Genomic DNA, 27,600 nt, shown 5'->3' on the forward strand with positions numbered 1-27,600 from the left:
CAGTTGCCCTAGCCCTTCCCACAACTTGAGCAAAAAGTTGAACTGTGTGTACTTCAGGATGCTGTACATGTTGGTTGTTTACTCAGCAGCCATTTTTAAGAATGTTGTTTAACAAAAATGTTACAATTAATATATGCCAGGTGCGGAACTATATGCTTTACACATACTAATGTATTTTGTTCCCCCAGCAACCCATTTTATAGATGGGGAGATACAGGCATACATATATAGAAATACCTTTAGAAATTTGCACAAATCAAATGACCGCAAATGGCAGGGCTGGATTTGAACTCAGGTAGGCTGGCTTCAAAGTCCATGCTTTTACTAAGTGTGCCCTCATTTTATCAGAAGTTTGGCTTCGTCCCAGTGGACATCCTTCCCTATAATTTAGAATTTAGATAAAAATTGATTCATTCCAGCCAGTATAGTTATTCTATTCCTTTTTCTAGGGATTGGTTTAAGATGAACATACATCAATTCTAGCCAAAAAAAAAAAAAAAGTGTAAGAAATACTTTCATGGGAAAGAGAGGGTTGTGGGAATAATTTTAAAGTTATATGATGAGGTTTCTCTTTTTTTGAGACAGGGTTTCACAATGTAGCCCAGGCTAGCCTTGAATTTCCCATCCTCTGTCTGTACCTCCTGAGTGCTGAGATTACAGACATTTGCCACCACACAATTGCTTGTAGCTGAAATTTCCCTAGATGACATATATGCTGAATAAGATTATTTTTTTCTTGAAAGAATATGCCTTATTCATGAGATTGCATGATTGTTGTCTTCTATTTTCAAAACAGCATTTTGTCAATGGATTGACTGCATTTGTCAATCTGAAGTTTGAATTCTCAAAGACCAAAAATCTACTTGAAATAAACATAAATGACAATATTTGGGGGTTTCCTGTAGGAACAAAAAATGAGATGTAAGATGCTGTGTAGCTCTGTAGATAAAACTACATTTTCTTTGGTACCTAATTTTTACTACCATGTTCTGTTTTCAAGCATCTGTAAGTGAGTATTTTTGAGAATTGTGACTATCAGAAGGTTATATTCCAACAAAATAATGTTCATAGAAAATCTTCATGGATTAGAAAATTCCTTTTTATATCACTGAATTCTTCATGGTTGGGAGAGTTTTATGTTTCCCAGGAGTCTGAATTCTTTATTTGTATCAATAATAAGTTGACCAAGAAAACAATAGAAGTGACTGGCAATTATAGATTTTTTTTTTAAATTCCCCCGAACAAAGGTTTCACAACATTTAAAAAAGTGTTAATTCACAGCTAGCATTTTAATTGAACTTTTGATTTCTGGTACACACAGAATTTTACAATATCAAAGTGACTGACCTGAAGACTTCAATGGAAATATGATTCTTTTTCCTTGAAATTTGTCAATTTTAATTCATTATTAATGTACCTAACACCATAATTTATACACCCAGATCCCTCAAATATTTCTTGAGTGAGCACAGGAGTAAAGGATTTTGCTGTTGTTTTAAGTTTATTATGAATAATGTATATAATATATTTATTATAACTGAGGTCTCAATGAACAGTATATAGTTAGAAACTCCCCACATGTATATGAGCAGACATACACTAATTCAAATGTAAAGCTCAGCAAAGAAATCGCCTCACGTTCTTGCAGCCATATAGGGAAGGTAAAATGTCTAAGTGTTAATTCTCAGAAGAATTCCCTGAGAATTCATCATAATTTTTTCATGGATGCAACTTAACTTAGAATTGTGGAATACACTTACATTGCAGTCAACTGAGAAAAGGAATCGGAACCACGTGATCGTGAATTTTGTGTCAACTTGACTAACCCACAAGGTGCACATATATTCGGTTCAGTATTTTTCTGGGTGTTTCTGTAGGGGTATTTTGGATGAAATTAGCATTTAATTGCATAGAATGAATAAAACAGATTGCCCTTCTTAAAGTGGGCAAGCCTCATTCAATCAGTTGAAAGCATGAATAGAACAGAAAGGCTGACTTCTCCTGAGTAAGAGACAGTTCTTCCTGTCTTTAGATTACAACCTTGTTTTGTTCCTGCCTTCCTGATCTCTCTCTCTCCCTCCCTTTCTACCCCCTCCCCCACTCTCTCTCCACCTTTCCCCTCACTCATTCACTCTTATTTCCCTGAGAACCCTGAATAATATACCAGGAGCTTAAAGACGTCTCAGGACTAATGAATTCAATAAATGATGAACTGGGTGTCTTAGAAAGTCTGAGCTAAAACAGGAAGCTCTATTTGTGTTCTAATTGTTCATATGAGCAATTTCCAAACAGTGTTCCTGGAACTTCCACAGAATGGGCTGGGTTCCATGGCCAGCTAGGTTTGGGACACTGTTGAATAAAGTTTTGTGTCTTTCTTTTCCAGAAAGATTGTCAGAGCTGTCAGTATCTCCAGGAGCTTTCTGCATCCCCATGGTCTCTAGAGAATGCAGCATTTCCAAGGCTTTTCCATATATCCCTCAAAGCAGGCTCTCTAGATGTGTATTTTTTCATGATACTTTGGTAAACACCAGTCCGTGTTGTTGAGTAGTGGGGTGGGTTTTGGAGGTTGAGTTGATGAGGAATCATTATGACCTGACTCCAGGGTTATCTGTTTGTAAAAAGGTCCAGTTTCTCCAGGGCCACAGATTTTTTAATAGAAATAAAGAATCTGCTAGAACAGGATCTACTAGAATATGGAATTGAAATGAACATTGAGCCAGCTCCAGAAAGGACCCACCTCCAAGCAAGAAAAGTCTGAGACTAATAATGAGTGCAAAGCTAAATTTGGGACAAGAAACTAAACCTCCCACTCATATTCCACGGAAAGGTTGACCCCTACAATTGTATACCCCACAGTGACTGACTGCTGACTACGCTCTGTGGTCATAGGCACGGAGAGCTTAAGCCTAGGATTCAACCCACCAGAGGTCTATCTTGTTTTTTCACTTTTTCCTGGTGGTACTGGGGTTAGAACTCAGGACCTTGTGCTTGGTGGATAAGCATTCTACCACTTGAGCCATGTCCCCAGATCTTTTTGCCTTTTCGTTATTTTTGAGATAGGATCTCATGCTCTTTGCCCAGACCAGCCTGGACTGTAATCCTCCTACCTCCACCTCCCATGAAGCTGGGGTTATAGATGTGTACTACCATGCCCAGCTTACTTCTTGAAAGAAGTGTCTCACTAACTTTTTGCCTGGACTGGCCTTTAACTGGGTTAAGGCCATCTTTTGAAAGGTTTCTCTGAAGGCAGAAACTGAAAGTTTTCCAGAAGGGTTATGACAGTTATTCCATCAAAGAAATCTCCAGGGCTGGGATGTAGCTCGGTGGTACAGCGCTAGCCTAGCATGCGTGAGGCCCTGAGTTCGATCCCAGCACCAAAAAAGAAAAGACAAAAAAAAAAACCTCTCCCCAAGAAATCTCGATTTTGGTTGGATGTGTTATGTCATGTGTTTCTGGAGTTATCTCAGAAGCATGCAGAAAATAACCTTGTGATAGAATATCTGTAAGCCAAGAAGGAAGGCTGAGAAGAAATGGCTCAGAGAAGCAGAGGATACACAGGCAGCTGCATTGGAAGGATGCTGTGTAAATAAAAGCTTCTTTATTGTTGTTTGAGACAGGGTCTTACTTCGTAGCACAGGCTGGCCTCAAGCTCGTGATTCCCCTGCCTTAGCCTCCCAGGTGCTGGGAAAATAAATCTTTTTGAAAGAAATCAATGGGGGAAAATGTGCCAAGTGTTCACAGGCTTAAGAATCTAAGTGTTTAGATAAAACATGAATGGTAAGGTAACAGGTTATTTGATTGTTGCCTTGATGTGTTCCTTCCATTCATTGGCTGGGTGTGTTCCTTTCATTCATTGGCTGGGTGTGTTCCTTTCATTCATTGGCTGGGTGTGTTCCTTTCATTCATTGGCTTATTTAAAACAGATTTATCAGTTGCCTCCGGTGTGCTAGCTCGGAGCTAATAAAGACTCAACAGGTATGGCTTCTGTTCTTATGGAGCTCATTATAATAAACAAGCACATTAATTTCATCTTTGGAGAAGTGCATATAAAGGAATAAACAGGGCACCATGATAGTGAATCACCACAGTGGTGGCAGAAATCTAATTTAGATGAGGGAACAGAGAACCTCTAAGCAGGTGACCTAAAGTTGAGATCTGAAGGCTGAGAAAGATAGTCACATGAATGTGTGAGGCAAGAGCATTCAGCCAATGATGAGTCCTCGCATGGGAAAGCTCATATTGGAAGAGCTGAGGAAGGATCAACGTAGGGGGAGCACAGTGCATGAGAAGGTAGAGTGAGATGAGGTTGGAAGATCAGCAGGAGCTGGACCATGGAGTGTGTGGCTATCCATGATAGGATTTTATTCTATGCACAGCAACAATGCAGTGGGTACTGTGAGAAAACTGCATTCAAGTCAAGTAACAGTAGAAAAAAGAGGAAGTAAGGAGGCTGTTGCATGGTCCAGGCAAGATATGATGACTGCTTGAACAAGAACAGCTAGTGGGGATTTATTTGTTTGCTTTTAATACATGGCTCTTTTGTTTTTCACTAAAAAAAAAACCTTTCGAACTGGTTTCTCAATTTGTCCTCTGCCATGCCACCAGCCACCTGATGGCAGAGAACATGTTTTGCAGAGGAAGTTGGTGGGGAAATCCATCCCTGGATGCACACCATTTTCTCCTCCTATGTATAAACAAGATCACTTTTCCCAAAATGGTGGACTCAGGATGCATCTGTCACCCTCATCTTTGTACACGATCGGCACATAGCTGATATTTAATGAATGTTTTTACAACTGAGTGAAAAAGTGACTCATCTTTCTAGTGAATTATATCTGTCATGGAGACTAGCTCTAAAAGGAAGAACTAATTTAGACTTTTTCAGTAGAGCAGAAGTGGCTGCTAACTACGTGAAGATCCATGCAGTGTGATTTTACAACCCTATGAAGACCCCACCTGACTTCCTCCTCTGACAGGCTGCTTGCTGCTGCCTGAACTCTTGCCATTGGAAATGAATTCCCCTGATATGAGGTTATATCTTTTATGAAATGCAAATATGCCAAGAGAGAGAATGCATGAGACTTGTCATTCACATTGGCTCTAATGGATGTGTTATAACTTTTCCTGAAAGAAAGCAGTGGAAAAGAGGATGAAAAGGTGCATGAAGGCATTGTGACTCTTAATAGAGAAAATACAGCACTTGAGCCCTTGAGGTGTGTGGAGTGTGGAGTAAAGGGCAAGAACACAGAAAGGGGGAGTTCTAAATGTTTATTGACACAATAATTCCATTTGAGTGGTTACCCTAACAAAATAACAATAAACATGAAGTAAGACTTGTAAAGATAGACATTCCAATATTCTAATATTATTCACAGCACAAGGAAATGGAAGCAACTTAGATGCCCAGTGATGGGATATGGATAAATATATATGATACACTTTTATAGTGTAATATTATACCGTTATTATAATTATAATTCTTTTTTAATGTACTGGGCTTTGAACTCAGGGAACTTGCTAGGGAAGTGTTCTAAATACCTGACCCATCCCTCCAGCCCTTTTGCTTTTAGTTTGGTAGGGTCTTGTGCTTTTGCCCAGGTTGGTCTTTGGCTGCAACCCTTCTATCTCTACCTCCCAAGTAGCTGAGATCACAGGCATATGGCACTATGACCAGTCCTTAAAATTATATTTCTGAGCTGGTGTGGTGATGCACACCTGTCACCCAAAGCTACTTGGAGGCTAAGATTGGGAGAATCATGGTTATAGGGCAACCCAGAGGTGGAAAAAAACCTGCATGAGACCCCATGTCAATTGAAAGAATCTGGGCATGGTAGTATGCACCTGTCATCTCCGCAAATGTTGAGATGGGGTCAAAATAGGACTGCAGTCTAGACCAACTTGAGTAGAAAGCAAGACCCTGTCTCCAAAATAACCAAATCAAAAAAGGCTGCAGGCTTAACTCAAGTGAAAAGCGCCTGCCTAGCAAGTATGAAGCCCTGAGTTCATAACACCAAAAAAAAAAAAAATTACTGAAGAATTTTTAATAGCATAGGATAAAAATTCAAACAAAAAGTATATGTTTGTTTTTATGGATACAAGCATATACCATAAGGAAACAGTATATCTCAAATATCTAAAAGACATACATATACACACATGTATATCTAATAAAATCTCTAGTTTCTAAAGGATAAGTCTGTGTAGAAAACACCATTTGTGTGTTAATAACAGGGGAATTTGGGGTGATATTTGTTTTCTTTGGTGATTTCCTACATTTTCCAGTTTAAAAAATAAATGAATTACTAAAGGATATTATTTTAAATCTCTCTATAAATACTGTTTAAGGAAAGAGATTGCTCCAGGTGTGATTTTCCTGGGGCTGCCAGACGGGCAATACGAATTACCATGCACATTCTGAGTCTGGCTGGACCTATTGAAAACAGTATCTTTTCATCTCAGAAGCAATTTCTAGTTCATTAGCCAAGTGATCACATCTGTTTCTGAAACAAAACTGTGAGCATTTGACTAAATTTGAATCTTCTGGCAGCTTTTCAGAATTGAATCTTATAAGATGGTCCTCGTGCCCCTGAGGCACTTTTCTTTCACAGGGAGGTTGGTGATTATGGGAGAAGGAAGCTTGAGGAACACCAGAACTCATAAACAAGGGAGCCATTTTGCTCTTTTCAGAGCATCTGAAACTGTCTTCCCAGCCCCAACTGAGATGGCTAAAGGCTGGTGACCTTGTAACTTGATGTCTGTCAATGTTTGGCAGCTCTCAGGCTACTGTGATCCAGCAAAGTTCCATTTAAATTGTGAAACAATAAAGAGGTGCAGACTTCCAATAAGCGACATAATCCCCACATTTTACCAGCAGGATTGTGTCTTGATGGATGTTTTCCCTGAATCCCTTCCTGCTGACGTGTACATGTGGGGCAGAATATCAGGAAATATCCTTGGAAAGGCTTGGTGTTCTCTTCCATTTCTCTTTCCTATGGGGGTGAGTGTACTTCTGTCAGGGTCATTTATTCTCAAATTAATGATATTTTCCGTAACACTGGGAATGGGTTGTTTGCCCTTCCTTAATTGTTATTTAGTGTAAAAAAATGCAGATCCTGATCTTTATCAATTGACCCTTTTTCTAAAAACAGAGAAAGTTTTATTTAAATGTTAAAAGATACATTTGGTATCTGATTTTTCCCAGACTTTATAGTCTGTTAATATCATTTATATTGATCCTCAGATTATTCCAGATTTGATCAATACAAAAAATATGTATGTCAAGATATAAACAGATAGGTAAATGATAGATGGTTAGATAGATAGGCAGGCAGATAGGCAGGTAGATAAATTTCAACCAAAGGGAGATTTTGCCACTCATGGGAGGTTTGGCACTGTCTCCTGACACTTTTCGTTTTCTCAGCTCAGGGCTGAGCAGGTGTGATAGGAAAGTCCTACTGGCATTTAGTGGCTTGAAGCCACAAATGCTGGTAATGCATCAGTTTTTTAGACAGAATTATATCTTCCCAAAAGTCAGTAGAGTTACTGTTGAGAAACCTTCTTGGTTATGTGATGGGAGGATAATTAGGAAACGTCTCTGTGAAAGGTGTATGGGGATTTATGTACTGCCTTTGTACCTCTTTGTCAGTCTGAAATTCTTTCAAAATTTCAAAAAGTTATGAGCTGTTTTGGTCTTTATACCCCTCTTTGCAGTTCAGAGGTAGAAAAGGACTGTCCTTGTTGGGAATATAAATTCAGCTCAGCCATTGTCCTTGATCTTTGGATCCACTGTCTGCGGAGCCAGGAAGGGAAAGGTAGCAGAGAGGCATGTGTTCACATGCTGCTTGCACTGCTAGGCAAATGTACGTGCCTCCTGTCAAAGCCATGTTTAACCAAAGAACCGATGTTCTGCTGAAGCCGTTCTTCAGAACCTGGGGCTGGAACCCCCTGAGAAGGATCCAACCTTCTCTTCCCAGCCCCTCCTCAGCTGTGCCTTATCCTCAGGCTGTACTGTTTCATGTGTACTTACAAGAAATTGTTCTCAGGACTTCATGCCTTTATGCTCTATTCTCCCCACCACACTGTGAGCTCGTCTGGGTTCAGAGAACTACTCATACTCTATATATGTGAAATGTAGTGGCTAAGAAGAGGTCAGGTTCTAGAGACCCATTGGCCGTTTCCCCTCTTACTAGTTGAGCAATTGGTCATGTTATGGAACCTGTTTGTGTGTGCCTCAATTTTCTCAACTATTAAGTGGGGAGAAAAACAGCACCACCTTGTAGAGTTTAAATGAATTAATACTAATACATGTAAATTAATATAACCATGACACATATTGAGATCCTAATAATAGTATTCATTGATTCATTCCATCAATTATTCATCAATTATTCAGTAGTATTGGGATCATTTCTGCCCTCTGACAGTATTTCCTAACCTTTGTATTAGGAGGAAGTAAATGATACAACCCAATCATCCACGTGCTTACTGCAGTCTTTGTCCCTCAATCTTGCTGTTTCTGTTGCATTGCTTCAACTCAAACACTTAATTGAGAAGCTCCATGTTCTGAAGCAGACACAGGGACTAGGAGTCTTTAATATTCTACATCTCTGTACCTTTCCCGTTTCATCTCATGCTACCCAACTCTCTTCTCCCAGTGTGCCATACATGATCCTATGAGATTATTTATTGTTATTATTTCACTTGCTTTTCCTAAGAGCCTGTGTGTGATAGACACCATGTTTTTTCCTCCATTTACAATTAAGACAACTCAGACTTAGAGAGATGAACTTACATGACTAAGACCACAGAATTAAGGAGTATACCCTTTCCTCCGGATGCCCAGAAACCATGTACTTTGGGAAGAAGAGAAGACCCCTGCTGTCTAGCTGGAAGTATAGTGCTGACCAGGGAGTGGATGCCGTTCTTCTGTTTCACTTCCTTGCACATCACAGAAGTTGGAAGAGACGTGCATTTAGCATTCGTGTGCCAGGGGTTGTGCTACATTCCAGGGACAGAAAAATGGAAATACTTAGTCAGTAAACTCAGTTTATTTAGTGTCTCAAATATACTTTACTGTGTAAAAAAGCAACCCAAAATCTTTATGGGTTGAAGCAGTGATTTAGTGTTCCTCAAGATTGTGTGGGTTTCCTGGGCTCACCAAACCGTTCTCTGCTCCATGTGGTATGAGTTAAAGCCACTCACATGTTTGCTTTCCCCTGGGAGTTTAGCTTCGGCATCCAAGATGGCCTCACTTGCATGTCTTGCAGTTGGTGCTGGATGTTTGCTGGGGGGGGTCTGTTTTCCTCCCATGACTTCTACTCTGGGCCTCTCCCTGTGTGAGCTCACCAGTAGGATTCACCTGGACTTCTGTACATGGCTGTTGCTTCCAATGTAATGAAGACGGAAGCTGCATGGCTTCTCGAGGCCTAGTTATGCAAGTCATATAGAACTTCTTCTGTCACATTTCTTTTTGATTTTGTTTCTTTTTGTTGAGAAGATCTCATTATGTAGCTCAGGCTGGACTTAAACTCTTGATCCTCCTGCCTCAGCCTCCCAAATACAATGATTTCGGGTGGGACCACTATACCTTGCCATTTCTGTCACATTCTATAGACCAAAGCAAGTTACAGAGCAGTTCAGATTCAGAAGGCAGGGAAGACCACTTAGTTCTTGATGTGAGGAGTAGCATAGGAACTCAGAGATGGAGGGATTGTTGTAGCCATATTTGAAAATAACCTATCACTCTCACTGTGCATGTAGCTCTTCAGCAACAAGAACAATGCTTTAGAGCTGAAAGGCTCCTAAACTATCAAATGATTCAACCACCACTGTGGTCGGTATGTTTGTGTCTCCCTCAAACTCATGTGTTGAAGTAGAATGTGGTGGTATGAAGAGGCAGAGCCTGTGGGAGAGGATTAGGTCATGATGGCTCTATCTTCATGTATAGATTATTGCCTTATAAAATAGACCAAATCAAATTTCCCTTCCCCCATGAGAGGACACAGTAAGAAGGTGTAATCTGAACCAGGAACTGGGTCCTCACCAGCAAGAAAATCTCCTGGTGCTTTGATGTTGGACTTCCTGGTCTTCAGAACTCTGAGAAATATATTTCTGTTGTTTATAAGCTATCCAGTCTCTGGTATGTTGTTATGGTAGCACAGGTGGACTAAGGCAAACCTTAGTGTCCACAGATGCAAGAACTAAGACCTGGAATATCAAGTCCTGGCCTAGGCCAATACTCACAGTGCAGAAGCTGGGCTTAGAACCTGGACTTCTTTGGTTAGTGTCATCACTGGCAAATAAAGATGTGTGCTTCCTTTAGCAGAGGATGCCTCTGATAAGTTCCTTTCTGACCCAAGGGTCTCCCTGTAACTTTGGCAAACACAGGTGTACAGAGGGAAGGGTCTGTTTTGCTTTCTTTGGTTTTTGTGCTTAGTACCAGCCTCCCTATTCCTAGGCTAAGCACCAGGCATTTTTATTTGGTGGTTTAACCTAATTGACCAGTATTGACCATGCATGCCTTCCTCATCATTTTTTTCTCTATACATTTGTAGTATGAAATGATACTTGATTTTTCCACATGCATACAAGTAGCTATCTAAAGAGAAGGGAAGGGGAGAAAAGAGGAGGACAAGGGAAGGAGAGGGAAAAGAAAGGAACCTGTCCTTTGAACTCCAGGCATGGAATTTCAAATGTCTACAAATCATGTCCGTTTACAGGACCCATAAACAGCTTAAACTCCCCAAAAGGCCCTCCATCACCATATTTTATAAAATGAAATCCAACCTGCCTAGGTAATGTGTTAGAATAGCCTGTTACATGGCTGTACTTTTCCTAATATCTACGACAACTGTTGCAATCTAAAATGTGCTCCTTGATTTGAAATGGAGCAGGTGATCCATAAATGATTAATTTCCCTCAGTATAATCACAAACCTGAAGATAATTAAGAGGTTCCATTTCCCCAGATCATTAGGATGCTGTTTTGGATTATTTCCAGGCTGCTGGGTGGAGGACAGATGCATATTTTGCAATGAAGACAATATCTGTTATTAAATCGAGTTCTGGGATTCCCTTAACCGTCGTAAGGACAGCTAACTCTTCTTGAGGGTTAAGGTAAATAAGGAGTATAATTCTTACATTTAGGACTCCTTCAAGGTCATAAATTTCCAAAGATGAAGTAGCAGAGATGCTCTCCAGAAAAAAATTTTCACTTGATTCCTGTTGTACTGAGTAAATTATTGACTGAATGAAACTTAGTTTTTACTCTAACAGCATTTACAATTTTTGCAGATTAAAAAATATTCTTATTATGGGAAACTTAGAAAAAACAGCACACAAAGAATGATTATACATCACTCATAATCTCACCTTTTGGTTAAAACCATTGTTAAGGGCTGGGGCTGTATCTTAGTGGTACAGTACTTGCCTACTATACACAAGGCCCTGAGTGTGATCTCTTTTATTTTTTTAATAAAAAATAAAAAAAACCCAAGCCCACTGTTAACAGTTTTAATATACGTTCTACACATAAGATACAGCAAAAAATCTATATATTACTATATGTGTGTATACAGCTATACACACATATAAATAAAATACTATATCATATGTGTTATGTATGTATATAGAGAGATGTAGGTATATATAGTTGTTTCTCTTTTTTTAAATGAGATCATATATAAAGTAATTTTGCAGCCATATTTTTATGTGATTTTTTTTGTCTAAATATAGCATAACCATGTTTCCATGTCTACCACACAGGAAAAGTAAATCTTTTCTGTTTTGACAGGACAGCGATCTTGAAGCATTGGTCAGGTGTTTGGAAAACGTCATGGATTGTACCTCTCTAGGTGAGTCAGTTTCTTCAGATTCCAAGCTTACAGTAACACTTAATGGTTCTATTGGAATATCTAAGAAGTAGAAAGATAGAGGGGATCTTTCAGATATTTTGCTTAACCTTCCTGTTTTATGAAAGAGTAAAGTGAGCCCAATAGAGGCTGAATGCCAAGCTCAAGAGCCAGCAAACTGAGGCATAATTGCTTGGTACTATTTTTGCACGTGAACGTCATCTCCAAAGGTGAGATAATTGAAATTTGGTGGTCCTTTGTGATCACATGGTGGCGCAGAAGCACATGGTAACAGATTTATAGTCCCTAAAAAAGACCCTCCACCTGAGTTGTTCTGTGGAAGCAGATTGCATTCGGTCAGGCTGAAAGCGCCATCACTCTGAAGGTCAGTCAGTTATTGCGAGGGATTTGGTCTAAAAAAACAAAGTTGAAATTTCTTTAGCATCATCAGTCTCGATAAATAGGATTGCTGTGCTTCAAGGAGAAAACCCTATTTCTTAGCTTCTTCTATTTTTTTTAATATAAAAGGTCCAACCATGATAACTTCTAGCACTAGACAATAAATTTTCACATGGAGTAGTCTTAAAGGTCCTAATGAAAAGGATTGAGATCTTTTTCTTTCAAATTTGACTGAGTTTTTAATTTAGGAATCATAAATGTATAACCAAAAGCAATCCCTTCAAAGGAATAAGGATGAACAATGATGTTGTCATGTAGGAGAACAGTCACTACCATTTTATTTGGAACTTTGCACAATTTATAGATTTTTTCTAGCTTATACCACATCTCCATGTGGAAAGTTATAGTCATAACACAGCTCTTTGATTTTTCTCTCCTGTGACTTGGTTAACTGCATGTCAGTAACGTTGATTAAGTACATTTAACTCCTAAAAATGGTCTAGAAGACTAAGGAGGCTTTTCTCTGACCAGGTACTTTCCCTGTCTGGATCTCAGATTAGATCAGTAATTTTCAAAGTACACCTCTGGGACTTCCAGGATCGGGCAAGGGGATGTGGACTGAGCAGTACTGGGTCAGAGCTCTATCTCCTTTTCTTTTTTTTTTTTTTGAGACAGAGTCTCACTAGCTATGTAGCCTAGACTGGCCTTGAACTCACTTTATATCTGAGGCTGGCCTTAACTCATGAACCTCCTGCCTCAGCCTCCTGAGTGCTGAGATTACAGGTATGTACCACCAGGCCCAGCCTCAGAAACTGTATCTTTAGTCCTCCTGCCTGCTTTTCACAGTCTAAAACTGTACCTGGTTCAGAAAAGGTCCTTAACAAATATTTTAAAATATTTAAGGAGCAATTAGATATAGACCTTCATTTACCAGCTGCAACCAAAACAGTTTCCTACCTAATTTATAAATAGGATTTCTACATAAAATTATGTTCTGTAAAAGATATATTCCACTACAAAAATTAAATAACACTGAATTGGATTGATGATATCTGTATGATTTTATAGAAATGACCATTAGAAACATGGAGTAACAATACATATTTATCTATGACCGAGTCTCACTAATATGACAGTAAAGAAATAAACCTACAGGAAGAAAGGGAATGGAAGAAATCTGCAAGAAAATTTGAGAAGATAGTAAGCAGATGGGTGAGTGGTAACTGATTGAGAAAACAAAGAAATCTGAAAGTTAAGTGTCTAAGACATGTATGGGAAAAAAGGGGAGGGTAAGAGGCAGACTAGGAAAAGCAAGCTAAGCGAACCTACAGAACCTCAGAAAGACTCAGGATTTGAAAGCCACAGCTATATCTGAAGGATGTGGATATAATAGGAGGATTGGTTGAGAGTATGAATAGGGGTGATAGACCCCAGGTGCCTTTCCCTCCACTGGTACCACCAGGGGATTCCTTCCTACAGATAAGGCAGAAAACACTGGATTTGATTGGGGGAATATTAAATGAAGGATGCTCTGGATTTAGGGACAAGAAAGGCAGGATATGATAAAAACAGAAGGGTGAAGTGGAAGTCTGCATTTAAATGATGAAATCTCCAGTTACCACCTTTACTTCGCTTCTGAAGTACTGGCAGAACAGCATGGATCCTGTCAGAACATGTCTCTGTGAGAGTATCCTCCCTGCCATTAGTTAACAGCCTAAGAATCCCGTGGATATGGATGTTCTCCCAACAAAGTGGCAGGGATGAGCCCGACCAGTTGACACTTCCATTCCACCGAAAGAGCTTAAGTTGTCTTTTAATGTTTGACACTTAGATAAGAACATACCATCAAATGGCAGCTGACACACGAGCAAGCCTAACATAAAAGGAGAGAAATCAAAACAAAAACATTTAAAGGATACAGGAAACAAACAATGTAAGGAAGAATAAAATGTAAAAGATAGGATTAGAATCTTAAAGGATATCAGAGAAGATATTACCTCCAACTAACAAATAAAAAGAATATTTGGAAAATAAGAAAGAGCTCTTGAAATTATAATTTTAATAGCAGAAATAAAAAATTCAGTAGAAGGTTTGGGAAGATAAAGCTGAAGAGAATTTCCAGAATAAAATAAATAATAAGATGACAAAATGATCCATCTAGATAGTTCAGCATCTAATTAGTAGAAATTCTGAGGAAGAACAGAAAAAGAAGAAACCAATCAAAGAAATAAGAAAAATATCCAGAGAAAATAAGATAGGTCTTATTTTTCAGCAATATTAAAAGCTAGAAGATAAAGTTTGAAGCTAGAATTTTTATCTATCCAAACCACCAATCAAGTGTGAGAGACTTTTTAATCTATATAAACCATCACCAATCAAGTGTGAGAGGAATAAAGACATTTTCTCATCTCAAAATGAAGTGTCAAAAATATCTACCTCCCATGACTTTTCCTAGAGGTTAAACTCCATCAAAAGATAGAGGAGTAAATCAAGAAGAAGGAAGACATAGACTTCAGGTGATGGGGGACCCAACATAGGAGAGAGGAGAAGAGGATTCCCAGGGTAATAGTAAAGGAAGGTCCCTTGATGATAGCTGAGCAACAGCTCTAGAGAACAATCCATTCGCACTGGACTGGGCCAGAGGTCTCCCAGCCTGAATGGACATATTCTGAGGAGGAATGGAACTAATACATGGCTAGCTTTCAGCTCATTTGAAGAGTTTAGGGATTAATTAGAGAGAGGTAATTAGAAAACTAAGCAATGGAAAACACTAAGGCAATTATTAACTGCTGGGAAAACAAAGAGAGAGGAAATAGAATCTGCATACATTAAGGGCTTTGTGTGTATAATATTTACATAGTCATAATAATTTAAACATTTAATTATTTAATTATTGTGATATAACTACATTGGAAAGATGTATGGAGGAAGAGAAAGGGGTTGAGGGGAGAGAGATTGAGATTAACAGAGACAGGAAAAAAAGAGCAAAAATTCAAATTCTCTATGCAAATTCAGAAGTTCATGAATTGTGTAAAATAGAAAAATTTAAAAATAACTGTGTAAACATGTAATATGGAAAAATAAAGGTAAATACCAAAAAAAATTAAAGAGTTGAATACAGCTGACTTTGGTGAGTGGAACTTGAAGGTTAGGTAGGAAGCTGCTTTCCTTTTTTTTCAGGCTAGCCTTGATTTTAAAAAGTGGCACATACATGAATTCTTAGATTATAAGTGAATTTTTGGCCTGGGAGTAGTGGCACATACCTATAATCCTAGCTACTTAGGAGGCAGAGACAAGAAGCTCTGCCCCCTCCCTCTCCCCCCTACCCTCTCAATACCCAGCAGAAACTATTTTGCCCTTATTTCTAATTTTGTTGTAGAGAGAGTATAAGCCATAATAGGAAGGAACAAGGATTTTTGCTGGTTGAGATAAGGATAGCTATACAGGGAGTTGACTCACATTAATTTCCTGTGCATGTGTGTTACCTTCTAGGTTAATTCTTTTTGATCTCACCTTTTCTCTAGTTCCTGGTCCCCTTTTCCTATTGGCCTCAGTTGCTTTTAAGGTATCTGCTTTAGTTTCTCTGCGTTAAGGGCAACAAATGCTAGCTAAATTTTTAGGTGTCTTACCTATCAAAGTCCAATCCACTTGTTGTGTTTGCCCTTGATCTAATGTCCACATATGAGGGAGAACATACGATTTTTGGTCTTTTGGGCCAGGCTAACCTCACTCAGAATGATGTTCTTTGAGCACATGATAAAAGCTTTAGCACACAAGGGAGGGGTGAGGATAGGTAAGAAGGGGACTAGGAACTAGAGAAAAGGTTAGATCAAAAAGAATTAACCTAGAAGGTAACACCCACGCACAGGAAATCAATGTGAGTCAACTCCCTGTATAGCTATCCTTATCTCAACCAGCAAAAACACTCGTTCCTTCCTATTATTGCTTATACTCTCTCTACAACAAAATTAGAGATAAGGGCAAAATAGTTTCTGCTGGGTATTGAGGGGGTGGGGGGGAGAGGGAGGGGGTGGAGTGGGTGGTAAGGGAGGGGGTGGGGGCAGGGGGGAGAAATGAACCAAGCCTTGTATGCACATATGAATAATAAAAGAAAAATGAAAAAAAAAATAAATAAAATAAAATTAGAATCTGCAGGAAAAAAAAAAAAAAGATAGCTATACAGGGAGTTGACTCACATTAATTTCCTGTGTGTGGGTGTTACCTTCTAGGTTATTTCTTCTTGATGTAACCTTTTCTGTAGTTCCTGGTCCCCTTTTCCTATTGGCCTCAGTTGCTTTTAAGGTATCTGCTTTAGTTTCTCTGCATTAAGGGCAACAAATGCTAGCTAATTTTTTAGGTGTCTTACCTATTCTCACCCCTCCCTTGTATGCTCTCACTTTTATCATGTGCTCAAAGTCCAATCCCCTTGTTGTGTTTGCCCTTGATCTAATGTCCGCATATGAGGGAGAACATACGATTTTTGGTCTTTTGGGCCAGGCTAACCTCACTCAGAATGATGTTCTCCAATTCCATCCATTTACCAGCGAATGATAACATTTCGTTCTTCTTCATGGCTGCATAAAATTCCATTGTGTATAGATACCACATTTTCTTAATCCATTCGTCAGTGGTTGGGCATCTTGGCTGTTTCCATAACTTGGCTATTGTGAATAGTGCTGCAATAAACATGGATGTGCAGGTGCCTCTGGAGTAACCTGTGTCACAGTCTTTTGGGCATATCCCCAAGAGTGGTATTGCTGGATCAAATGGTAGATCAATGTCTAGCTTTTTAAGTAGCCTCCACATTTTTTTCCAGAGTGGTTGTCCTAGTTTACATTCCCACCAACAGTGTAAGTGGATTCCTTTTTCCCCGCATCCTCACCAACACCTGTTGTTGGTGGTGTTGCTAATGATGGCTATTCTAACAGGGGTGAGGTGGAATCTTAGTGTGGTTTTAATTTGCATTTCCTTTATTGCTAGAGATGGTGAGCATTTTTTCATGGAGCACATGCTTTTGTGTGGGGAGGGAATTCACAGGATGATCCTCATTACAGATAAGAAACATTGATTTCAGGACTGCAAGTACTCCTCTGTCATTACACAGAAACCACAAAGGCAATCTCTTCTTATGGGAGATGAGTCTAAGCTTGGTCAGGTAGTTGGTATCTGCTTTGCTCTAACTACAATTTTGAGAGGCTGGCCAGCTACAATAATAGAGCTTGTTAATCAATGTATTTCAGGATGTTAACAGGATCCAGGGGACAATTGAAACTTAAATATGTTAGAATATTAAGCCTTGTCCATTAAAAATGGAGCCTGTGTGACTTTAGATGCCTTTACTCATACACAGCATCAGCCTACACATTTCAGAAATGTCCCAGTGTCCACTGGGCATTTTAAGATGTTAGGTGTCTTCCACAAACCTTTTCAAGATTTGTGCACAGCAAGTTTTCACTTTACAACCCTAAAAATGTGGAGTTCAGGGGCCTGGGATGAGTCCCAGACCCCTAATTTAGTTTTATTTCTACTCAAAACAGGGGCAGTGATATAGTGATATTTTTCCTTCCTAATCTGGATGACTGGCTTGGATGAATGAGTTAACATTCATATAGGTTCGATAGATACTGGATTAGAAGATGCCCTTTGCATTCCAAGTCTGCTCTGTAGCATGAAGGTCAGATTGGATCAGTGTTTCCCACATTTGAGCATGCAGCAGAATCATTTACAGGACTTAATGCACAGGTCTGGTGTGGAGCCAAGAATTTGTATTCCTGACAGTTTGCATTGTGGTTCTGCCTAATTCTCGGCCTCCACATCAGACAGTTAGGGAGCTCTGGCAGGTTCATGGCATTGCATGGTGTTCTGGATGGTCTCAGCCATGATGTAGGGTCCTGGACAAACAGTACAAACCTTGAAACGATACCAGAGAGCACCCAGTGGGTGCTTTTTTTCATGTGTGGAGGACAAATTACCCTCAAAATTTCCCATGGTTACAAGAAATAAGACTAGTCATGAACTGAACATTGAACAATTCTAGGTGAAACTGGGAAAGGAAAGAGATAAAAAGTTACAGAAAAGGCCAGAATTAAGGGCATGGGGGGTTAGAGAGGAATGGCCAAGAATGCTGGCAGTGGTCATTTTCCCAGGGTCAGATATTTTTCAACATAAAATTCTCATACTTGAAATATATATGCTGTATTTCTTTCCCCCCTCTTATTTCCCTACAAATGTTTATAAAGCTTGTCTGTTTTCACAGACAGAAAACAAGTTCCTTTTCTTAATGAGTTCCCAGTCTGGTCAGGAAGGTAGATAAGCTTAGACCACCGATGCTGTGGACAAGGTAAGTAGTGTGTTGGGAAGCTGAAGAGGACTGTAGGCACAGCTCAGGGAAGGCTTCACAGTGGGCCAAAGGCTTATAATTCCTCTGCCTTGAGGGCAGGAAAGGTCATGTTCACTGTAGGGCTCTAAGAGCCTAACACGCAGCAGGGCATGGAGGTTTTTTTTGCATTAATTGTTTGATGAATGAACAGAAAGACAGATGTAGAGTTGCCGCAGACCAGGAGAAAGAAGTGTTCTCTAGAGAGGATCATGCAGTGTGAAAGTCAGAGGTGTAAGATGACTGAGTATACACATGAACTGTCAAGAAGTTTATTGCTACCAGGAAGGAAGGTGTAAGGAGGGGCTGGAAGCCTGGTTGTCTAGTGCCAAGGTCATGGAGAGTCTGTGTGCTGGGTTAGGAGTTTAAACCTTATCCTGGGGGTCAGGATACCCCTGGTGTTTCAGATTCATCAGAAAAGTTTATGTTTAGCTAATAATAAGGCTGGTGTTTAAAGTGATGGAGAACTGTCCACAGGCTGTCATCACACAGACAACAGATTTCATTGTCACTGTAGTAGCATTCAGGCCCATTACTACTCAGTTAGAAAGGGAGAAGATGACCTTGGCCCTGGTTTTCAGGGCCAATGCTATCTCCATTTCTCTAGTAACCACACTGTGAGCCAAGGCAGCATCTGAAGTTTTAACATTCTTAAATGTGTGGGAAATTAGCTTCCTTCTAGAGAGAAGTCAGCAGCAGGATAATACACATCCCTGGAAAACTGTATTCCTAAAAGGCCTGAATACATCCAGAATTTCACAGGTGCTCTAAAACCTCCCTTGTCCATTAAGATTCCTTTAGTTGATATGTCTGCAGAGTTTGGCTCTTTGAACTATTTTACCCCTCAGTTTTCCCATTGCCTTTGGTAATTACTAATACGTACTAAACAATGTGATTAATGTAGACCAGCGAAGGGAACAGGGCTTCTGAATCCCTTAGACATTTCCTTTGCTTAAGCTCATCAAACTCTAAGTCAGCAGGAACGGGGATGGCTGACAGCCACTTGGCCTTGTACTGCTGTGTTTTTTGCCTTGACAGAAAAGAATTCCTCATAAATAACTGGAGTGATCTCAGCAGCATTTTATCTTCCGTTACTAACCTGTCGAGCCCCTAGGAAAAGAGGATATTTTGAACCATAAACCACTTGGATCATCTTGACATGTGTGGAAAATATCTGTTTGCTGTCTATTTATGTCTTACAGAAATTTAAGTTTCTGCAACTTCTTTAAAATTTGAAAGAATGCAGCAGATTCAGAATGAGTGGCAGTTTTCAGGGAACCTGCTGCGTGTCTGCTACCTTGCCAGGCACCTTCATTTGACAGATGGGTGGCATTGGGGAATGGCAGGGAAAAGACTTTGGGATATAAATAAATCCCTACAATAATATAATGAGTCATCCTTATTGGTGTACTGTTAGCCAAGAACATTCTGTATATTCTTGTTATCTGAGGGGATGTTGCAGTCATCAGTGTATTCAGCCAAAAGAGACACGGAAGTCACTAATTATTACTCCTACATTATGGTTTCACTGAAGTTAATAAACTTTTCAGAGGGAATGTGTACATGGTACTGTGGTTACAAAGGTATAAGGGACAGAATACAGGTTCATAAAAGGGGAGATCATTTTTACTTAGTTATTTATTTATTAGCATATTATAGTTGTACTGGGGATAAATTGTGACATTTACAAAAGTGCCCATAGTATATCTTATTTAGATTCACCCCCTCCATCTTTCTCCTTTATCCCTTTCCCCCTTCTTAGAACAGTTTCAACAGGTCCCACTGTTCCATTTTTGTACATGAATACATAGTACTTCCACCATATTTGCCCTCCTTCACCCTTTCCTTATGCCCTCCCCCTTCCCACTGGTATCAACCCCCAAACAGGACTTGTTTTCCTTCCTGTCTTTTTTTTTAAAGACATTTTTGTTTGTTTATAATGACTATACAGGGAGTTTTCTTGTGACACTTCCATGTATATATGTATTGTAACCCGAATTGGTTCTTCCCTTCCATTTTTCTCCTTTCTACCTTAGTCCCTTTCTTATGGTGATTTCACCAGGTTTGAATGTTCCATATTCATTCTTGTATAGAGAGTAAATCAGTCATATTCACCTCCTTTACTTCCTCTTTTACCCTTCTTCTCCCATTAGTGCCATCCTGTTAGTGTGGTTTCAGTTGAGGGGATAGAAATCATGAAGGGAAGTTCAAAGATCAGATAGCATCTGAGGTCATTCCTGCCAGGACAGATTTGGTCTTGAGGAAAAGAGGATGAGGCCTTCAGTAAGAGGGAGGCATGAGGAGGGACAGCAACAAGGATGGGTAGCAGCTGAAGCCTTTGCTTAGGAATGCCAAGCAGCTTTATTTGCTGTTAGTACCTAAATCACCACATGTGTAGTTATGACATGAATTATCGAGGTACTTAAATTTTTTTGGTGGTACTAGGATTTTGTACTTGCTTGGCAGGTACTCCACCATTTAAGCCATGCCACCAGCTTTTTTTGCTTTGGTTTATTTTTCTGATTGGTTCTCATGCTTTTGCCCAGGGCTGGCCTTGGACCATAATCCTCCTCCTCCATCATCTGAGTAGATGAGATTACAGTTGTGAACCAACCCACCAGGCTTGTTTTTTGAGATAGGATCTCACTAACTTTGCCCAGGCTGGCCTTGAACTGTGATCCTCCCATTTCCACCTCCCAAGAAGCTGGGTAGGCAGTTTATTCTTTTTTTCCCCCTAAAATAAATAAGGTCTTCTGTCCTAAGCTTTGGTTAGGGGAGAACGTGAAACAAAAAATAACAAGTATTTACTATAGTTACGAGCTTTCTTATTGTAAAGGGTTAGAACTTAAAAATGCCTAGAGCAGGTGGGAGGAGGAGAAATACTCTGGCAGCGTCTTATGGACACATTGGGCTTTCACAGAAGCTGAGCAGATGTGGCAAGAAGTTTTTTTTTTTAATCTGTGCTACTGACTGTAGAGGGAGCACGTGCTTCATGTAGCAGTTGTCAGGATCCACACTGCACTAAGAAGTGGGAACTTGCCCAGTGGTCTCACCTGAATAGAGGACACAGTAGTGGAGCTGGTGGTGGAGTGTGTGGAGTGCCTGCTTGCAGAACAAAACCATGACCCCAGGTCTGCCTCCCTCAGTGCTCAGCTGAGACTGGGGTCCTATCCCATTCAGCTGGGGAGAGGTGGTGGGGACAGAGACCACCTGGCGTTCACCTGGGCCCTGGAAGCAGCTCAGTGCTCCGGGGTGGTCTCACTGGATGCAGCACAGAGGCCTGCCTGGGTGCTGAGGCTGCAACTGGGCCCTCACAAGTGAGCAGATTAACCTAGCCATCTGAACTTTAAGGCTGCCACCTGACCAACTGCTTTTTATTTTCTATGTTTTTGCAGTACAGGTGTTTGAACTGAGGGTCTTGCACTAGGTAGTCAGTTCTCTATTACTTGAGCTATGCCATCAGTCTTTTTTTAATTTATTTTTTGCTTTAGTTATGTTTTGGGACAAAGTCTTATGTTTTTACCTACACTGGCCTTGGAATACAGTTCTCCTACCTACAGCCACCTATGAAATTGGGGCTATAGTTGTGAGCCAACAAACCTGGCTAGGTGGTTGAGATGGGATCTCATTAACTCTTTGCCTAGGCTGGCCTCAAACCGCGATCCTCCCACCTTCTGAGTAGCTGGGATTACTACACCTGGCCAGTTGCTTCTTCCTCGAGGTTACTTTTGGTTCAAGCAGTAGAAGAATTTTTACGAAGTTACTTAAAAGTACTATTAAGTTATTTATATGAAAAGTTAGAAATGTGACTAAAACTGCATTCACCTGCAAAACATTTAATTATGAAGTGCATATCAGTCACTTCCTGGCACAAGATCATGTGTGGATACAAAAAGGAATGTCACACACCATTCATGTTTGTAAGGAACTCCCAGATTCATAGGAGTGTTGCTGCCTCTAGACCAAATGACAAGAACTCAGGCAGGACTCAGTGAACACCCAGGTGAATGGGTGGATGGAATGGGCCAAGCCAGTGGTTCTTGAACTATGGAGAGCATCATACGCACTGGATGGGTGGCTGACCCTAACCCCCAGAGGTGCTGCTTCAGAGGGTTTGGGGCAGAGCCCGAGGTCCGCATTCCTAGCTGGCCCTAGCTGGGGTTGGGGATGCTGGTCCCAACCACACTGAGCACCACTGGGAAGGAAGTCAAAGAAGCGTCTCACCGCCAGCTAAGGTGTGCTTCTTTCAGGTAAATTTTAATAAATGGAACCAAGTTTTTAGCAAAAGTGTTTCACATTCAAATTTTAACACCTATGGCCCCATCAAGTAGTGTTATTTACAACCTAGAAAAAGATTCTCTTGCAACTGTTAAGTTTTATAGTAACCTGAAAGAACAAAATATTTTGGCCCAGCAAATCTATGTCTAGGAATGTATCTGAAGGAAACACTCAGAGTTAGCTATGTGTAGTGTTATCTATAATCGTGAAAAACTGGATCACAGTAAGTGCTTAGCTGCAGGGCTGGCGCATCTTCCAGAGCCCAGATTCTTTACGGGTCATTAAAAATGATGGTGTAACTACAAATCCATTGTCATGAGAGGTGCTATAAACTAATGAACATATATTGATTGATACACACACACACACACACACACACACACACACACACACACACACACACACACACAAGACCGGGAAATACCCAAGTGTATATAATGGTTTAACCTTTTCTGTGGTCTCTAATTCATCTGAAGTGAATTAGAATGATTTATGTGATTCTTTTTAAGTAAAAGAGAGGGAAGAACTTACATACTTATGCATTTTCGTTTTGAAGCCGTCCCAGCCTAATGCTACAGAAGAGCAGGCTTTGTTTTTAAAGCTAAGATTATCCTCATCAGCAGACTGGACTAACTAAACCCCCCAAACACTGGCTGCTGTCTCCATGGGGAGAGGAAAAGTGGAAAAGTCAGGGTCTGGCTTCCATGCTGTCTTCTTAACCCTACCCACATTTAATTGCTGCATGTCAATCCAAAACAGACACTTCCTTTCTTCTTTTTATTAATATGTGCTGCTCTTGAGGTCTCTCCTGGTATATTCAAAAGGAAATGAAAACTTTCAAACACCTGATCTATTTTTGTTTTTAATCTTCTAGAAAATTCAGTTGAATATTTGTAGTGGGAAAAGTAGCAAAATAGACAGTTTGCTTATTTCCTGTCTTCTGGTATTTGTCACCTCCCCTAGGAGATGGTAGGGGAGCTTACTTTTCCAGGCCAACCCACTTTCCCCAACTATTTAATATTGGTGTGGACAGCAGGGTGCTATTTGTTATCAAGAAATGCTCTATGTGGTAGGGGTCCTAGGGTGAAGGAGGCAGTGTAAATTTGCCTTGAGCCTTTACCAATGGTGTAATATAATATAGTATAATATAATAAAATATAATGCCATAGAAGATAGGCTTTTTGTATACATGAAGAAACCAAGTCATCAAACAGACATCAGAGTCAGGACTCAAAACCAAATCCTCCCAGACAGCTCCCATACTCACCCTAATGCGCCCCAGCTCCCTCCCTCCTGGAAGGCCCAAGAAGTCCTCTTTGGGTCATCATCTTCTCTTTCCTCCCAATAGCTTTCTTTCCCCCAGATTCTTATTGTGGCTTGGCTTTGACACAGCCTTTCCTACAGGGTTGACAACAACTTCCTTATGTGGTGCCCTGTGCCAATAAACATAATTCTCTGACAGAGCCAGGGATGGACAGGGGTGGAGAAATGGGCACAACAGCACCCCTACCATTGCTCTTTTCAGGTACTCAGCTGGTCTAAGGAGCCAAGAGGGCCATCTTCATACTCCAACCCCACCCCTTCTGACCCTAGAAGCTGTGTTTTGGAGGCTGGCTTCTTCAGGAAGCAGCCTTTGACACAAAGTTGAGCAGGAAGATAGTTTGTACAGGCGTGCCCCTGGGATTGATCCCCGGGCAAAAGGGCAAGGATGCAGGATGAGGCAGAGAGAGAAGCTTAGCAGTGATGCAAGCTAGAGAAGAAGCTTTAGCCAAATCCACAGGGAGCTTGGACTTACACAGTTGTCCACATAGACCAAAATGTTCAGGCTTCTGCCTCTGCCTTAACCATTCATTAAATGTGGGCCGTGTGGAAGGCTGTGATGGTGGGTGAGGTAGTTCTTGCAAAGGGGATCGGGATCTTGAATCTCCCTCCCTGGGGTGTTGGGGCAATGTAGTAAAGATAAGAACCTTCCTGCTCTGCAGATTTTAGGCAGTTTTGTTAGCATCTTGATGTTCTCTGTCACTACTTGAGACTCTCCAAAAAAGTTCTTCACAAGGTTGAATCAGCTGATCCTCTCAGTGAAATAGGATGGTTTCACAATACTCTGCTGACCCACAGCCTTTCCAGTAAGCCATGGGGTTGGAATCGGAAAGGCAGAGAAACAGGACAGCACATGTAATATTTTCCCCAAATTTCAGCCTTTTGAAGGAAGAGTTTGTTTGATGATTTAATTTTGCGAAACCAGAACATGAAAATCCTTATGTGGGTATGGCATTTCTGTGGGGGAAGGGCACTCACTTGGGTTTCAGTAAACCATGGTTCTAGTCCTGCCTCTGACCCTTCTTCTTCTGGCATTGTGACCTTGGACAAGTCATACAGCCTCTCTTGGCCTCTCTCCCTTTCTGTAAAATGAAGGAATTTGTCTTGAGGAGCTCTGTGGTTGTCTTCAGCTCAGAACCATGGTGATTACCACTGAGACAGAGGGGTTTCCAGTCAACAAACTATGGCTTTCAGGCCAAATCCAGCTTTTTGTAAGTGAAGTTTTCCTAGAATATAGCCATGTTCTCTCTTTCCTTTACCTTGCACCTATGAGTAGTTGCAACAGAGATTATATCACCTGTAAAATCTGAAAAATTGTCCCTTTTCAGAAAACTTTTGCTGACCCCTGGTCTAGGTGAATCTTCCATCATGTCCCATTCCAAGGAACAGGAGGAAAGACATGGGCCACAAGGACTCACTTTTGCAAGAGTTGAGCAAAGAATGGTACTTGTCCAGCCAACTTCTATTTGTGAGTGCAGTGCCTGGGGAAATTGAGGGAGAGGAGGGGGTTAAAATGCTTTGGTAAGAAGCAGTCTATAAGACCAGTGCACCAAGGACAGTGTCTGTGAGGATTCCTGAGTAAGCATTGTCCCAGGTGCTTCAGTGAGATCTCCTTTGCCAAATCCCCCTGCTGCGGTCCTGCATCAGCTCTTTATTACCCACGTGGCAGGATGTTTAGCACAGAGGGCAAGCACAGGCTTCCAGTCTGAACAAGGTCATTTGTCTGGCAACTGAAATGAGTAAAAGGAAATTTCAGAAGGAATTTGGAGGAAAGAAGAGAAGAATCTATTTCTCTTCTGAAAAAAATAAAAAGTCAGAATTATCAAGCTGTCACTCCTACAGGGAAAGCAGCTCTGCTGTTGAAGTGGGAGGAATCCTGACAATATTATCATTGTGAGTTGCACTGTGCATTCTCAAGAAACAGCTTCCAGTTGCTCAGTGCCTCTTCATATCAGTTTGCTTTCATGTCATTGTCAAAACATCTCCATGGGTAGTGCCAAGGATTATAACCCTCACCCTTCTACATGTCACAGGTGGGAAGAGAGAGTTTGGGATGATTGCCTGACATTATGTAATGCTTCTGGCATTTGCTGTTGGTTCCATCAATTTGCTTCTTAGTGTTTGGTCTCGTTGGTTGTTCTTTGTCTTTGTTTTATAGATACTCTCTTCCTAGTAAACTCTATACCTCACACATTTGTCTTATGCAACAGAATGTTAGAATTGAGGGAAGACTATCAGTGTAATGAAACCATTAAATATAAAATTAGGAATCTAAAGGTCAGGGAGGTGTCCTAAGGGCCCTGTGACAGAGTAAAACTACAAAAGCCACTATGGTCTCCAAGGGACAGTGCTTCTTCCATAGACTTCTGTGTATTCTCACACAGTATTTTGTGTGTGTGTGTGTGCATGTGTGTGTTTTTTACAGTAGTACCTCCGGCATCTAGATATCCTTTGATAGCACAACCTTTTATGGGTTGAAGATCACAGCTGTGATTGACATTACCTTTGATTTTAACTCTTACTCATTGAGCATATAAAGTATATACCTTAAAAACTAAAAAAAAAAAAAAAAAATGAGTAAATGAAGCCCAAAGCAAGCAGAAGGGAGGAAGTAATAAAGACTAGAATGAAACAAACAGAAGAATAATGGAGGACATCAATGCAACAAAAATTGATTCTTTGAGGAAGATCAACAAAATTAACAAGTTTTAGCTGTACTGGCCAAGAAAAAAATAGAGAAGACTCAAAGGAATAAGGCAAGAATATAAAGGAGGGATTACTAGTAGCTTTAAAAAAGATAAAAAGAATTGCCGGCTATACTGTGAACAACAGCATCCCAATACATCAGATAACTCAGAAGAAATGAATGCTTTTCTAGAAAGACAAAAGTAGTGAAATTGACCAAAGAGGAAACAGAAAATCTGAAGAGGCTTCTGGTGAGTAGTGATTAGATTCATAACCTAAAAGTCTCTGACATAGGAAGGCCCAGACCTCGATGGACTTACTGAGGGAATTCTACCAAATGTCCAAAGAAGAATTAATACCAACTTTTCAAAGCCTCTTCTGAAAAAAAGACAGAGCATGGGAAACACTTCCCAACTCCTTTTGTAAGACCAACATTATTTCCTAATACCAAAACCAGGCAGAGACATCACAAGAAAAAAAAAGAACTGCAGGCCAATATCTGTTATAAATGTGTATGTTAAAATTCTCAACAAAATACTAGCAAAGCAAACCTAGAAACAAAAAGAATTATGCTGATCAAGTGAGATTTATTCCAGGAATAAAGGGGTGTTCAACATAAGGAAATCAACTATTATAATATTCTAGAATAAGATAACTGATGATTTCAATAAATGCAGAAGGGGCATTTATAAAA

At 40.2% G+C, this 27,600-nt stretch overlaps 1 protein-coding gene across 13 annotated transcripts in view; it reads left to right on the top strand.

The window, feature by feature from the left end:
• The window catches only part of Nek11 (NIMA related kinase 11), a 295,994-nt gene that overhangs the window by 214,496 nt on the left and 53,898 nt on the right, over positions 1–27,600 (top strand). For 12 of the 13 annotated variants that reach the window (XM_074059137.1, XM_074059130.1, XM_074059127.1 and 9 more), the window contains one exon: positions 11,791–11,851. In XM_074059137.1, the coding sequence (XP_073915238.1) occupies positions 11,791–11,851 (61 nt within the window). Of the gene's footprint in view, positions 1–10,998; positions 11,115–11,790; positions 11,852–27,600 lie in introns of all 13 variants that reach the window. The other variant, XR_012443113.1, reaches the window with a different exon arrangement.

This window comes from Castor canadensis, chromosome 17 (genome assembly GCF_047511655.1).
Source record: "Castor canadensis chromosome 17, mCasCan1.hap1v2, whole genome shotgun sequence".
In the NCBI taxonomy this organism is placed as follows: Eukaryota; Metazoa; Chordata; class Mammalia; order Rodentia; family Castoridae; genus Castor; species Castor canadensis.